A 16,753-nucleotide genomic window follows, 5' to 3' on the forward strand; every position below is an offset into this window, starting at 1 on the left:
GTAAAGCTCTCTCAAAATGTTCTTAATTTGAGCCATACCTGCAGACTTAACTGATCTTGAAACACTTGCCTTTCCTTTTTCTCTAACTGTTAGATTCTTAAGATCTGATAATTTAATCTTATTTTAAGTGTCTGGATCACCACAGCAGAGATCTTAATCCCAGAACACCACACTCACTCTAGCACAGCACTGAAAGCCAGTTCACAGAAACACACCATCTATTATTCTAATGCCAACACAGCTTTTGGTGGCTGTGGCATCTCTGCACTGCGCTCATTTCCTTGAAAGATGTCCCAAGGCCAAAATAGAAAGAAGAAAAAGCAACATATTGGGTATCAGAAAGTGGCTTTAAGAGAAAGTAGATGATCAGGCATGATATCAGGAAAGCTCAACCTAACTGCTGTATCTGAAACAGAACAAATCTCAGTTTGCTCTCTTCCTTCAGTTCAGCTAAAGACTATTTAACATCCCATCAGAACTTAACAATTAAAGCATTACACAAGGTATTCTCTTTTTGGTGTCTATTTTCAGTAGCAGAAAAATGTGTTTGGGAAAACATTCAGAACAATTTTATACATTACACTTGACCCTATCACTCCATTAACCACCACCACCCCCAAAACTTCCACTTCATTTCCCACAAAACGGTTAACAACACTGTATCATACAGCATAGGATTTTTTCTCATACTATTAACTAATTTGATTTTTGTATTTGTATTGTAAGTTATCTAGAAACAATGCTACATCACATACATCAGGTTAATTTACAGTTAATCTGCTTGTTATGCCTCCTCAGATGAGCAGAGGCTACCTATATGAAAAAAAGGGAAGAGGAACAAACTCACCAGATAGAAACCTTCCTTTCTTTTTTTAGCCCTAGTCAAAACCAAATACTCACAATTTCACTGCTCTGTCTCCGAAAGTTTTTGAGTTAAGCTACAACCAAGTACGGTCTCTAGCTGTGGAAATGACTTTATATTAAAAAGCCACGTCTCCAAGTTCTCTTTCCTCTACATAACCAAAGCACCGATAGCCATACATTTTTTTCTTCTAAATTATAAATCTTCTACATGATTTGGAACTGAAGCAGCTCTTAATATTTTAAGGTAGGCTTCTAAATGCTTTAGTGAAACAAAAAGGTCTGTCTGTTCCATTCCTAACTGACTCAAGTTAATCTTATTTAGACTATTTGCTTCTTCTTGCCCCAGCCACTCGTAATCTTAACCTGCAAGCAATAATGGCATTTGCTCCTACCTGCTCTATAAGTACCAAAGGTTAGTCAAGACAGGAAACTACCCTATGCTTTTATCACCAAGCCCTAGTCTTGTGTAACATGCTCTCAGACTACCTTCTACAAACTGGAATGGAAAGATGGGATACAACATAACCTTCTATACAATTCTTTTCCCCTATTTTAACTGCAAAGTGTCATAAAAATCACTCCTCAGATTAGAAGCACTTTGGTCAACAGAAAATAGTCAAATGATAATATGCAGTGCAGTGAACACACTGCAGTTCATGTAATAAATGAAATATAACTCTCTTGTGTTATCATTTCATAAAAGCGATAATACATCTAACTTCACAGCACCAGTTCAGCTCAAGACTCATCTTCTGATGCAGCTTTCATCAGGCTGTGTGGGTCCATAAATCCCTACAAAAGGGTAAGACTATCTGATCGGTTGTGCTGAGCAGACAGCCAGTGAAAAATGTGTAGGAATCCAAAAAGCAGCAGTGACTGAAGACTACCCTTAGACAGTCCCTATAGCCTATATACCAACCAACACATGCATGCTAAACAAGGTGAAATACAACACATATACATGTAATTGTGCTAAACATAATTAATGCCCTATTGCTTGTAAAACTGTTTCTGGAAAAGACATTATGTAATACGATGTCCCAGATAGCTTGTCAGCAGGGACTAAACTCATAACCATTTTATCAAAAGATATCAACATTTAATCACAGAGTGAAGTTTCTGCAATTTCAGAGACCAAGATGGGCTTACATTTCTGGGCCCAAAATTGAGCTGAGAACTGTTGACAGGAACAGAAATAAAATAATAATGAGAACTGAGCCAAACAGCCATCTGTTTTGACAAGTGCACAAAATAATTTCTGAAGTAATTTAATCTCTACTTCCCATAATACTCATTCAAAGTGAAAGTACCGGCAGAGTTTGACTTTTTATTCTTGTGCATGGCTCCTCCCCCCGACAAAAGCAATTTGGTTCATGTAAAATGTTGCGTGCGAAGCAGCAAATGCCTTTAGTTTTAGGAACTAAATAATCCTATACTTACTTTTTAAAAAATAAAGCACTAAATAGACCTGTCTTACACCCAAAGCCTAGCTGTATTAACATACTGGCGTTAAGCCTTAAGGTCCCCTTCTTACCTTCACAAAATGCAAAGTAGGTGCTGCAGAGCAGTGCATCCTACTGTCAACTCTTAGAACTGCAACATACTCCTGTATTTTTTGGATCATCCACACATGAAGCTTAACACCCTATACACATCAAAATTCAAATTAAATCCTCGGCTCCCCTCAACAGAAAACCCCATTTACCCAGATTTAAGACTGCAGTGACTAGTGCCAAAACAGATCCATAGCATCAGGATGCCCTTCCTTCATCGAACAGGTGATTTTTAAAGGTGAAGCTACTAACAAAGGCAGGTAAAGACGGAAAAATGTAGAACTACCAGTTCACACTGCAGAATACTGTCATTGGCCTGGTTATTAAATCCTTGCATTTCAGAATTAGTCTTGGGGTTTGTTCACAAATGCAAAGCTCTGGGAAGGGCTTTTCCTTATATTCAGCCCGCACCCCCCCCCCTTTTTTTTTTTTGTATGGGTTTTAGGGTTTTTCTTGGTGAAAACAGACATAAAATTAATTTATACTTTACAGAAAGAGACAAAACATATTACCTGGTATCCAGATTCTAATCTCCGTGGAGATTCTCTTGTGCTATATGCACCAGCTAAACTGTTACCAGTCAATGTTCTAGATCCTAGTGAAGAGCTGGAGGCCTGAACAGATATCCTTCGAGGAATTCTTGAGGGTTTTGACTCCATTCTTTGTATCCTGTATAAGGACACACTGATTATTTTTTTTCTTCTAAAAACAGGGACCTACATGCAAAACATGCACAAGTCATTCTGCGCAGATCATAAATATGACTCACACATACAAATATTTATATAGCGCTTTGGTCTGACTGTGCATCAGTAAGATGGGGAATGAGTTCTTACCCTAGTTTTTGTAGCCTCTTCTTTACATTTCCTCCCATTCCATGTTAAAAAATGAGAAACATAGCCCCTTTTGCTATTATTATTATATGACAACATATTCTTGCTATTATATTACAAGTAGGACTCTGTTGTGGTTTACCCCCAATCAGCAATCAAACACCACACAGCTGCTCATTCACTCCCCCCACCCCCATGGGATGGGGGAGAGAATAGGAAGAGCCAAAGTAAGAAAACTCATGGATTGAGATAAGAACAGTTTAATAATTAAAACAGCAATAACAATAATAATAATAGTAATATAATGAAAAAGAAAATAATGAGAGAGAGAGAGAGATGAAACCTCGGGAGGAGGAAAAAAACCCAAACAAGTGATGCAACTGCTCACCACCTGCTGACCAATGCTGCCTGTCCCCAAGCTGCAATTGCTGCCTGCCTCCCCCAGCCAGCTCCCCCCAATTAATATACCAGGCATGACATCACATGATATGGAATATCTCTTTCACCAGTTTGAATCCGCTCTCTTAGCTGTGCCCCCTCCCCTCCTGGCTTCTTTTGCACCCGGCAGAGCATGGGAAGCTAGAAAAGTCCTTGACTAGTACAGGCACTACCAAGCAACAACTAAAGCATCAGTGTGTTATCAACATTATTTTCATACTAAGTCCAAAGCACAGCACTATGCCAGCTGCAGTGAAGAAAATCAACTCTATCCCAGCTAAAACCATGACAGACTCCCTTAAGAGCTCTGCAGCACTAGAATTAACACAAAATGAGCAAGGCATCAGGGAAAGAGTCCTTAGATTTCCTAAATTCCTGTATTACTTTTTTTGTTAATGACCTGCATCTCAACACTTGCAGAAACTACTCTCAGACTTATTCTTTAGAGTCAAAACTATGGAACTTCACTCTCCTGTGAAAAAAATACATTTGCAGTCTGACTTGAAGAAATATTTAACTTCTCCAAAGACAACTCCCATGAAAATTAACATATACAAAAGAGCATAGGCTGTCTCACAGGTATATATAAATTCGCCTTTGAGCCACTGAGTGTTTCTTTGCTCCTTATGTATTTCTAGGCATTTCGAAAGAAATGCTGGTGAGTTTTCCACATGAGAAGTGATTCCTTTTCCTGAAAGGATATCTTGACTTGATGTCGCTCTAAAACTCCAGATAGATAGCTAACTGCATTGCTAATGTTCCCAGATTCTTCCTCCTCAGAATGGTACAGACAGAATCAGACCACAAAAGGTAGCTCTTAAACAAAAAATTTAAGAGAACTGCAGTATCTTCAGTGCTGTGGTGCTGGAAGAGTAGTGTGATAACCAACAACTCTGAAACACATGGCCGAGAACTCCACTGGTACAAGGTGATCTGCAGAAGTGGTACAATCTGTTTTATTTAACCACCTTTAATTCTGGCCTAACCTTCTGAGAATGGGAATAACCTATATCAGAAAAAAAAAAAATTACCACTCGGTAAAGCAGTTTTTTTTCCCACACAACAGCCATGCCCATCAATAACACAGTCTGTGAAAAGCTGCTGCATCAATCCTGACGTACCTCACGTCTACCTGCAGTATCAAGTTGACTTCACAGACTCAAAACTTCTAATTTTAGCTGAAAATCATGCTGCATTACATATTCTACCTTGTAGAAGCTAGTTTGTACAGAGTTCTTATTGACCAAACAGTTGGACAGCTGAGGTTCATTTCCTTAATAGAAGATTTTTTTTAACCACTGTTCTGGTGCATGCTCAGTTGCTAGCTTTACAACACAGGTCACAACATAAAGTAGCCTAAATGCTTAATCTTGCAAGTAGGTCTTTTTTTTTTTCTTAATTTGGAAAAGAAATTATAAAGCATACCAAATTTACATGAGTGTTTACATTCATGTATAAAAGAGCTACTTGGTTGTATTAGAGAGGCACACCAGCTTCTAGACCATACTTCAGACATTAGCAATCCATTCGTTTTTGCCATAGATACCACCAGTTAAACAAGATCAGTTCAGGAATCTGAAGTTCTCGCTTGCCTAACTTTGGATTAGGAACCTGAAATCATTAATTCATTAAATTTCCCAGATCACATTTAAACCCAAGTAAATATTGAGCAATTGTATGCAATTCTCAGAGTGGTAAATGCAGCTGTATCGATAAGAATGCTCTAAACAGTGTTCCAAAGAAGAACACTGCCAATCATGGAACTTTAAAAGAAATTCAGTAAGGACAAATCTAATAAACTAAGCTACAACACTTCAAGTGGATTGTTTGTGCAATAAAATATAAGAATCATATTTCTTCATATTTGTAACATTAGACAAGACACTGTAATGATGGTTAATTTAAGCTTTAGCATAATCTGCCATTATGTGCACTGCAAGTTTAATACTTGTCTGAAGCTGTACCAAGTGTGGAAAAGCAACTAATCAAGGTGCAAACTCTGAAGCTAAATTAATGTCACAGTAATATAGACTAGGGTGTACACTGGACAGGACAGCACAGCTGTAGGTCTTGATGATACATGACATCCAAAGCACTGTTTATCCTCATTTTACCCTGATACAAAGTATAAGAGATAGACACAAATAATAATGGATCTAATTCTGTACTATTAAGTGCTTAACAAAGAGCACCAGCATGATAACTTTCATTATGGATCATTCTGCTTCTGGATCACTTAGCTTCAGATAGGGGTGGAACCAGATAAATGAAATAACATAGGTAAAAGTCAGATACAGACATATGTAGAATATGCAAATGTTCCAGAAGAAGGGATGGACGCTTCTACAAGTAGAAATTTATGTCCAGATGAACAGGGGGAAGAGACAGAGCGTTAAGAAGTTATAACAACTTCAAGACTAAGTTAGAGATCATTTAATACTAATAAAATTGCTTATGCACCATCCACAGAGCAGACAAAATAAGAGCATTCAGATAGGAAAGGACAGGGTGGAAGACTGGATACCAGAGCCAACTATCTCTAGAAGCTGAAATGGAGTCCAAGATTAGCAAATTGCTTCTATAAACATACATAAGGCACAAGACTGATTTTCTCTTTCAATGGTAACCCCAACATGACATTGCTATCAATCAGCTTTATCTTGTAGATTAGCACCAGCTGTGATTTCAACGTGAATAAGTCAGGATTATACTATCTATATAATACTTTCTCTAAGTAATGAAATCTTGCAGAAACTATACATAAAAAAAGAGGTGTTAAAACAAGTTAAAGGCAGCACTTTAGAAAATGCGAAATGTAATAGGTCAGTTTTTGCAGACACATAATGATTAATTTCTTTAATACAACCGTACGTTTATTTTTCTGCAGTCCTGGCCTGAGCCAGAAAATGAGAAGGATCTGCTATAAAGATGAATCAGAGTTGTGTAAGAGCAGGCATTTGACAACAAGAACCCTGCCTTATTTGATGCAGAGGTGGAAAGATACTGCAAAGGCCTTATGGTCTAGGCAAAGAATCACTGCTGGAAGAAATTGGATTCTATCTTTGTTGAAAGGCATGAACCATCTCATTCAGATTAACAATTTTTTAGAAACCACTACACGAGAGCTCTTCAATTTCTGGGCATCCATCATAAAATTTACTTGGAATCCTACTAGCAGAAATCAGGGAAGTATATATCTGCAACTGAATTCAATGGAGCCATGACTTGAATATATTAGACAGATAAAAGTAGATATTAGGCATCTTAGCTTTGGTAATCAAGACTAGTAAGAAGTCCTCTGGGGTTTTTTGTGAGTTTTTGGGTTGGGTTTTTTTGTGGGTCATGGGTTGTTTTTTTTTTTTGGGGGGGGCGTGGGGGGGGGGGTGGTTGTTCTGGAGTTCTTGGAAAACAATTTTAAGCACTGTACTTTGCAAGTTTGAGAAGCAACCATCTTCACTGTTGGCTTGAATACACACATATAAGGCTTATGCTGATGATGGTAACACAATGAGGTGGTCAAGATGAACATGCTACACTATCATAGAACACAGGACAGAGTGAGACAGTGGTCTCAATTTAAAAATAATACACTATTAAAGACACAATAATACTTGTCTGCAGGGGAAATATCATGTTTTTATAGGATATTTCAGAATGAGAATGGTTCCCTTTTACAGTATCAGCTTCTTAAGGGTATTTTTGAATGAGCACAAAGACACTCAAATTAAAAGCTCCAACATTTTGTCTACCCACACAGGAATTCAACAAATCCTAAGTGGTAATTAACATGCTGTAATGAGTTCTATGACAAAGTAGCCACCACAATTTACACAGAAGGTAGTGAGCACAAAAAAATACTTAAATTACTTATCTGAGGAATTTAAAAAAAAACCCTAAGTCGTGTTGCAGTCTGAACTGATTTAAAAGCCTGGTCTTGCCACACAGCAAACGAACACCTTACTCAAATGTGTCACCTGCCGTGTCCTTCATTGAGCAACCTCAACACACCATCCTGGCTTGTCCATCATTTTGACACTACTCACGCTGCTATCCAACAGAAAAATGAGGAAGGGAACAGCAGAGTGAGAAACACTCTTCTCATCAAAGCAACTTATTTCATCAGCTCATGCCATGTTATGCAACTTAGCAATCAAAACCTCATGGAAAAATCTGGAAACAATTTTTGTGTCTCCTGGAATAAGGGATACATGTGATGTCTCTCAGGACTTGGTAAGAAACCAACTTCTGAAATCAAACTTGAAATTTAAAGTTGTACCTGGGAAACAGATGACCAACTTGTAACGGGAGGTGGAGCTGAACAACCTATTTTGAGAACACAGCTCAAATATCCTGCCCTTCTTGATCTGTCATCCCTCCAACTAAATTACGAAAGATCACCTAGACCTAACATAGCCATGGATAGAACTAACAAGAGGTAAAAGATCCAAGAGGTCTTTGCAGGAAAGCAGTGCAATCTCAAAAGGTAAAAATAACACAAAGAGCAAATATTTCGAACATAGGCCTCTCACTCCTCCTGTCTTCTGCTCTGACCCCCTCTACTGAGAAATGAGGGGCAATTTGAGGTAGTCGTGTCTATCAGTAAGGGAAGCCTTTACTAACTTCCATGCTTGCTGCTAAGTCCTTAATGCATTCTTGTACCCTCAATCAGAGAGGAGCACACACTTCACTCCCAGCACCTAAATTCAAGTTTTCTACCTTGGAACTATGTGGACTTGATCTTTTATACCTACTGGGTTTTGTATCGTCTAATATACAAATGTTCGTAAGACCTTCCCCCGAGCAACCCGTTATCACGTGTCTTCCTCAGTGTTTACTCACAATCATGCTTTTATGACAAACAAGATGGAGTTCGGGACAACTCTCTCTGCGCAGTTCTTTGTTCGCGCTATTTTCTCAGCCTTCAATCAAGGAAGACTGACAAAAAAACAACCTCAAGCAGCCTCTCAGGAGCCCCATGACCAAGAAAAATATTTACAAAAGCCGATCGTCTGCCTACACTGCAGCAGCTGGTGCCACGACGCTGGCTGTTCCCTGCAGGCTCTAGACTGCGGGTGCTCTGCGGAGCCGCCGAAGACGGTTCTCCCCCACAGGGCTGAAGGGAGAGGCCCGGCAGCACGGCCCAGGCCCCGGCCAGGAGCGCAGGCCGCACCCAGCTCCAGGCCGATACCACCCTGCGCTCCCCCGGGCTGCAGGGCAGCGCCGACCGCTCTGCCCGACCGCGCAGGGCAGGGGCTCCTCCGCGGGAGGGAGGAACGGGGGGACAGAGGCCGTCACACGGCTCCGCTGCCGGAGAAGGCGCGGAGGCGAGCGGCCGGCCGAGGTGCTTCAGCGAGACAGCCGGAGGACCACGCGCCAGCCCCGAGACAAAATGGTTCCCCCCAGCTCTGGCGCGGAGCCGCCGGCCCCGGCCCCGGCCCCGGCCCCGGCCCCGGCCCCGTACACAGGCGCGAGCTGGGCCGTACAGGGATATCTTCCCCTCCCCGACGCCGTAAGCGGCCCGTACTCACTCTGACGCCACAACCCTCACGACGCAGACATTCAGGAGGTAAGGATCCACCGGGGGGGGGGGGGGGGGGAGTGAGGGGGTGTGGGGGCCAAGCCGGGCCGGGCCGGACCGCCACGCCACGCCACGCCAGCCGCCTTTCCCCGCAACACAATGGCGACAACGCAGAGACCGCGCGCCTGTCAATCACCGCCCGTGCCCAGATCTCGCGAGAACTGCGGCTGGGGGCGGGGCGGGGCGGGGCGGGGCGGGTGGCGGCCTGACCAGTCGTCTGGGCCCGGGTGGGCTCGGCTCGGCCCGGCCCGGGCTGCCCGGGGGGCGAGCGCTGGTGGCCGGCTGTCGGCGGCCTGGGTTTGCACATAGCGAACATTGTCACGGAGAGGCCCGTGATCCCATTTAGCACTGCCCACCTCAGTTGTTGGAGATTAAAATTGTGGCACTCCGCAAAATGACGGCGATCTGAAGACAAAACGTCAGTTAGTTTTGTGGAGAAACGTCCCCAAAGCTCCAGCTTGAATTGACTTTCAAATTCAACCCTCAGCCTGAAAACTGCGAGCAGAGGTTTTGGGTTTTCTACCTACGCTACATACGCTTCCTAGTTTCAATACTGTTTTATAAATAAATCCGCTGCATCTCATCAACAGCCACACGTAGCCTGGATTTTATTTCGGTTCCCCGAAGGACGTGCTGGGATGAGGATATTGGAGAAAGCCTCCTCAACCGCAAAGCAATGGAAATGCTATTCATTCGAATTGTGTTCAGACTTCAGTTTTGTCCTCTTGGAAGAAATAGACATTGGCAGACATTTTTACTTGAGGGGAAGATTTAGCATGACTTCTGAAACCAGGAGATAATCTTACCAAATTCTGAAAATACCAAGTCTTTGCAAAGTCTCTCTCAGTCCTAAACAAATTATGGTTTCCAGTGTCCCTGCCCACTACAGAACATGGCAGAGATCTGACTATTGTGTTTTCTGAAACAGGCTCTGAAGATACGTTATTACTGTGGAGTCTAGGCTTCTATCACTGCAGTAACAGGTATCAGTATTTTAGTGACTGGATATCCATCTGTCATTGGTCCATAGCAGAACTTTCCTGAATGCCAATATAACAGTAAGTGCCCTAGATTGCACTGTTGCAAGTCAGATAAAGGGGTGTGCAATAGTAGCAGGCTGGCCATTCTTTAAGGGAGGAGAAAAGAAAAAAAAAAAAAAAAAAAAACCACAAAACAGAAAACAAAACCAGCCACCCTGGCACAGGGTTACGACACATACAAAATCAATGTGTGCATGCCTAATAGCTCTGACAGATCTGGGACACATGTAAGACCAGCCAGGCTGGTTAGAAACTAGCCAGGTGGCACCTCTAAATTACAGGACAGTCCTATGTTTACCAATATCCTGCATTCTGTTTCCCATTCATGCTTTTAAATGTGTTTTTCCATATGTTTGGATTGTGACAAGTTTTGTTCACTAATTCTCTGTCGTAGAGAAATGGTGGGCAAAATACTAATGAATTGGAGATGAGGACAAAGGGCTGGGAAGAGCTGTAAACAGAGAGAAGCAACTGAACAAAAACTGATAGCAGAGAAAGCTGCTGGTTTTTTGCTCATGGGCAGGGTGCCATTTGCCAGCATGCCCAAAGCAATGCTTATTGGACTTGGAAAAATCTTGTCTATAGCAGCCAGAAGCAGGCTGCTGCCCCTGCCAATACCATTTATTTGGCATAGCCATCTCCAAGAAAAGAGGACAGCTGGGAACAGACCTCATGAATCATTCCAGGAGAGTGACTGCCCTTTTTCCTGGGTAGCAAAAAAGAACACATAGAAAGAGTTAGATCTACACTAAATTCAGTCATTAAAGGAGGCGTTCTGTCTTCTAGTCATGCACAAATCAACTGTAATTGATCAAGTAAAATGACTGTGTGGATTTAAAGGACAGAGCATTCAGCCCTCCTGCAGCCAGAACAGATTATGGCCACCACTAAGCATGTCCATTATGCTTTTCTTTTTAAAAGCAAGTTAAAAGGTAAGTAGGGCAAGCTCTATCCTGTACAAAACTTTAGAGCTCTTCAACTCAGTCTCACTGTCATCAGAAGAGGATTTACTGCGGGTGCTAAGAAAGATATTGTACTGTTCACTACATTAGCCCTGTCCAATGCAATGCACAATTTGTATTACTTGAGGGTTGATGCAATACCCAGTTATTAGCAATCTATGAGCCATTTGTTGGCCATAGTCTTGTCACAACTTTGTTCCTCTTCTTAGAATAAAAAAAATTACACTATCACCTGAGCTTGTAAGCTTGCATTTTTTAAATCTGCATAATGGATCAAAGGTCTACCCTGTAATATTGCAACACTGCATAAGGAAATTAGTTTAATTACAAATATGCAAAACTGGGAAAGATTAAGATATAATGGTCAATATCACCACATTGCACAAAGACTTCTCTACATTGTGATTCATTGCTAAAATGGCACCAGCTAATGAGCCTAGGATACAGTTTGGAATTTGTCTTAAGGAAAATATCAAAATGTTGGGTAAAGTCACAAAAGCTTGTGTAATAATACACTTGTAAATGGCAAAGCAGCAGGTTTAGATCATCATGTCCTCTAACCGTATCAAGAATATGGAAATAGGCATATTCAAGCCAGATAATTATCCCTAACTACCCATTCTTACATCCTCTCACAAAAGCTGTTTTTCCACAAATGACTGAACTTTTCATAGAGTCTGTCCTTAACTTCAGTAGAACATAGTCTGAAATTTTAAGATGATCTGAAATTGGTGCTGTCTAGTTGTCTAGTTTTAATCTGCCCATGTTAGTAAGTAATTCTTAAGTAAAATTAACTTGTAATAACCATCTGCAGATAGACAGTTTCCAAAGAGTTTTCATAACATTTCTGACCGGACTGAAAGAATTTTTTTAGAGACCACTAACTTTTTTTTTTTAAATGCAGTTTAGATTGCATCTGGAATATTCATTTGTTATGAAGGACTTTGGAAGTTTGACCCTCTCCTTTCAGTGAGAAATGGCAGCAAAAATGCCCCAAATCAAGAAAAGGGTTTTGGATATGGCATGTCTTCACATAGATGGTCCTAAATATTACCGTAACAACTCATGTTTGCAAAGCTGGGCACAGGCAGGAGGACGACCTCCGTGGATTGCAGATATTGTGTCCTAGAAAAAGGAAAATGCGTCCTTGAGTCAAAAGTCAGTCCATTCAACATTACTATGAAATACACTTTTTGGAATACACCACCTGCTGTGTATGTGTAGCTTAGACTGTAGAAAAGGAATAGGTTGAAGAACTCGCAGACAGGCAAAACCGGGGAAATGTCAAATCATCCTTTTACTATGTTGTTTTCTGCATTGAAGAGTTACTTGGGGTTACATGCGGATTTGTTCTTATTCTATCAGCTAAAACAAGTACTATGGAGATAGTTCATGCAGTGGACTCTATACAGATTCCAAAGGCTATCGTCAGTTAGTTTAACCCTTGCCTTTCCTTCTTCGTGTTGTACTTTACCAGCAGGCTGTCTTGTGCACTATAGTTACTGAGCATGGCACTAAATGTATCATAGGTTCCCTAGCTTCCAGCCTGCCAGGAGGAGTTGTGGAGTTGCACCTGGTTGACTTGCTAAACAATACAGCTGCACCATGTAAGTAATTTTATAACATGTTGCAGAGGAGGAAAAACGGGGATGTGAGGAAAAACAGAGTTTATGTTAAACTGTCTATGGTAATTGTTACACAGGAAAGATTTCTGAAAGCAGACAGTGAACTCCAAAGTTGTCCTCAGAGGACAAATCCAAACCACAGTCCACAGCTCAAACAAACCTTTTAAGTATGGTGAAGGCTGTGAAAGGCTCATTCTAACCATGCAAATGGCAAAGTACACAGTAGTGATACGAAAAAAAGAGAAAAAAATTCGTTTATTGCAGAGAGAAAAGAATTTAGAACAGATAAAGCCTTAAAGAAACTACTGTAATACTGCCAGTGAGACACACTGCATAATTCTTACAGAAATAATTTATGAAGATATATATGTCTAGCCTTTACAATGCAGGCATTTTGAACACAGTTTTTTTTTTTAAGGCAAGGTCAAAATAACTGCTTTTAAAATTTTTCATATGGGAAACTGATTTAAATAAAAAATAATTTTATATGGGAAGCTTTGAAACTAAAAGTCTTTTAACTTTATTGGAATCAAATTGAAATAATTTTTGCCCATACAGGGGATCTCATCACCGTGTACCAGTACTTAAGGGGTAGTTACAAAGAAGATGAAGACTCCCTTTTTACAAGGAGTCCCATGGAGAGGACAAGGGGGAATGGACACAAGTTGCCCTTGGGGACATTCTGATTGGACACCAGAGGGAAATTTTTCACGGTGAGGACAGTCACCATTGGAATAATCTCCCCAGGGAAGGGGTTGACTCGGCCACGTTGGACACCTTCAAGAGTCATCTGGACAGGGTGCTGGGCCGTCTTGTCTAGACTCTGCTCTTCCCAGAAAGGTTGGACTAGATGATCCCTGAGGTCCCTTCCAACCTGTGATTCTGTGATTCTGTATCTTGTGATTCTGTGACAAATTAGATACCAGTTATGTGAGATAAAACACAGCGGTGCACACCCATTTTAGACAGGCTTTCTTCCTGTTACTTTAACTTATAAATCTATACTTCCTTTTCAGTATCCAGAAAAAAATCATTGTTCAGTGTTCCTGATAATTAATATTTTTAAGCATAAAAATATTTACTTCATTCTGTTACCAATTTATTTTAATCAAGAAGGTTTTATGTGCCTTCTGAATTACAGCTGTTCTTGCTTTAGAATAGTGTAAAGCATAAGGCAATTAAACCATGTTAATAGATTAAATGTGTCAGGTAATAATACTTTTGGTAGACAGACCAAGTGTACCCATATCTTCTTTTAAAATTTTAGTTTTAGAGTACAGATATAGTTTGCAAGCTAAAAGAATGCATCTTAAAAATTACAGAAATATTTTAGAATTGTTAGAAATGATTTGGTTTCGTTTTCTAAAGGTGGTTAGTTCTTTTTTTATTGTAGTTATTATTTCTGGAATTCTAATATTAGAGAAAGTGTAAATGTTTTAAAATCTTTATTTAAAGTCTACTTCCTTCAACAGTGTACTCCAAGTCAGGAAGAAGTCTAAAGCTCTATGACGCACAGAATTCAACTTCTGGTAACGGTTTATTCACTAAGGACCTCTTACAGCTGATTTGAACTAAAAACAGTGATCAAAATGCATCTCCTGGTTTGTCTTCGCAGAATACCTGTGTTCTCTTTCATTCATTTCTGTGGAATAACTAGTCGTCTTCTGCCTTCTGCTAAGGCAAATATTAAATGGAGATACATAAACCTAACAAAAAAAATTCAGAACTAACATATTCTTCAGCAGACAACAGGAACCACAACTACCTTTCCCCTTTCCAATAGATTTTATTATATGCTTAAAAAAAGGAAAAACCTATGTATTTGTATATCTTGTATACAAATATGCTAATAAATAGGAAGAATTCTTCACTTGAAATCACATATATGTATTGATTCACATTTTTTTAATGTATGAAGCTAACAGTGAAAAGTCACAAAACATTTTAGAGGAAAGAGAATATTTAGACACCAATATCCTCTTCCATCTTCCTGTGCAGGACGCTGTCTTCAGTTAGGGACAGTGCTTGCAGATTTAGGAATATCTGATCTCTGTAGGTGCAGAAAAACCCTGGTGTCAGTTAACTTCTATTGCTTAACCCAGGCTAGAGCAGTGGAAATTACTCCTTTGAAGATTAAAATATCTTTGCCTATTGTCATTTAGGAAGAAATCTTTGCTACTGAAAACAAGAAAATCTGGATAGCCTTAAGATATCTTTCTATGTGCCTCAGTTACAAGAATCAAGTAATGGCACAAAACCAACATACACACACACACACACACACACACACACACGGGATTAAAAAAGTTTTTGAACAAGAATAATAGCAATGTAAGATTTTATTGAAATCTACCTGAGCTCTGTCGCTGAGGATAGTATGCAAGTAGAGTGGGGAGTACAGTACAGCTTACTACTGTGTTGATGAGAATGGATTGGAATCCATGAACAACATAATTATTGTTATTGTATTATTGTGACTAATTTAGTGTTAAAGCAGAGAAGGAAGTGGGAGGAGCGAAGCATCAGGAATTATTAGTTGCATGTGCACACAACAAGGGGATAATTGTGTATTTCCTGTAATTGAAATACAGGCAGTAAAGTTGTCTCTCTCCCCCTCTCAAAATAACTACTTGGATTTATTTATTTATTTATTTGTTTTCCTTAACTTATATTATGTCCATCACTTTTACAGGTAGGAACAAACCCTAAAGATATTATTAGAACAGAACACATTTTCAACTCTTGGTGAAGCTACACCTCTCTGTTGCTCTTGCTATATGGTTGAAAAGAGTAATATCCCTTTCTTGAGGTTCAACTAAGAAAAAGTCAAAATGAACAACTGTGTTTTCCTGTGCATTTAATAAGACCAGAGTAAAACTCCTGTTCTTGTGCCTAACACAAATGAGAAAATAAATATCAAGAAGATTTTACTTAAGAAATCAATTGTAGGATTAGGAACATAGTCCTGTGTTCTACTATTCTGTGCACCAGAAGTGTATTTCACCTGTGGAAAAGCTGCTCAGCTACTCCCTGGCTGCCTGACTTTCTTCTGCTTCACAGTCCAGATGCGATAGATAAAGTAATGTAATTTTAAAAAGATATGTACTTATTGATTTAAAATGAAAGGGCATGTACATAAATACAACAAAGGCCTAGTGTCCTGGTTTCAGCTGGGATAGAGTTAATTATCTTCCTAGTAGCTCGTCCAGTGCTGTGGTTTGGATTTAGGATGAGAATAATGTTAATAAGACATGGATGTTTTAGTTGTTGCTGAGCAGTGCTTATACTAGTCAAGGACTTTTTCAGCTTCCCATGCTCTGCCAGGTGCATGAGAAGCTGTGAGGGGGCACAGCCAGGACAGCTGACCCAAACTGGCCAAGGGGATATTCCATACCATATGACATCATGCTCAGTAGGTAAACTGGAGGGAGTTGGCCAGGGGGCTGCTCATGGACTGGCTGGGCATTGGTCAGCAGGAGGTGAGCAGATGCATCACGGTTTTCCTGGGGTTTCTCTCTCTCTCTCTCTCTCTGTTTTCCTTTTTGTTACAATTTATTATTACTACTATTACTAATCCTATTATTATTTTATTTTAATTATTAAACTGTTCTTATCTCAACCCATGGGTTTTCTTTCTTTTGCTCTTCAGATTCTCTCCCCCATCCCACTGCAGGGGGAGGGTAAGCGAGGGGCTGGGTGGTGTTTGATTGCTAACTGGGGCTAAACTACAACACCTAGTTTACCTGATAGCAAGTGATTTGCACTAAAAAAACCAAACCATATTTTTATTGTGCCCATTTTATACCAGCTAAGATAAAGAAATTGAAGGAGAAAAGGATTATGTTTTGACCAAGGATGGG

The 16,753-nt window shown here is 40.1% G+C and overlaps 2 protein-coding genes across 10 annotated transcripts in view; one reads left to right on the forward strand and one right to left on the reverse strand.

The window, feature by feature from the left end:
• MARCHF7 (membrane associated ring-CH-type finger 7) overlaps positions 1–9,338 on the reverse strand; it is a 27,907-nt gene extending 18,569 nt beyond the window's left edge. For 3 of the 9 annotated variants that reach the window (XM_075092621.1, XM_075092622.1, XM_075092625.1), the window contains exons 1-2: positions 9,217–9,307; positions 2,930–3,086 (exon numbers count right to left, since the gene is read on the reverse strand). In XM_075092621.1, coding sequence (XP_074948722.1) covers positions 2,930–3,076 — 147 coding nt within the window. In that variant the 5' untranslated portion in view covers positions 3,077–3,086; positions 9,217–9,307. Of the gene's footprint in view, positions 1–2,398; positions 2,510–2,929; positions 3,087–9,216 lie in introns of those variants that run through there. The other 6 variants (XM_075092619.1, XM_075092624.1, XM_075092623.1 and 3 more) reach the window with 3 other exon arrangements.
• LOC142057154 (uncharacterized) lies at positions 7,015–14,775 on the forward strand. The gene is made up of 3 exons (XM_075092629.1): positions 7,015–9,254; positions 12,798–12,875; positions 13,452–14,775. Exons 1-3 carry the CDS (start codon positions 8,540–8,542, stop codon positions 13,577–13,579), a joined length of 921 nt encoding a protein of 306 aa, XP_074948730.1. The 5' UTR covers positions 7,015–8,539; the 3' UTR covers positions 13,580–14,775.
• Positions 14,776–16,753: the final 1,978 nt, after the last annotated feature.

This window comes from Phalacrocorax aristotelis, chromosome 5 (genome assembly GCF_949628215.1).
Source record: "Phalacrocorax aristotelis chromosome 5, bGulAri2.1, whole genome shotgun sequence".
Taxonomy (NCBI): domain Eukaryota; kingdom Metazoa; phylum Chordata; class Aves; order Suliformes; family Phalacrocoracidae; genus Phalacrocorax; species Phalacrocorax aristotelis.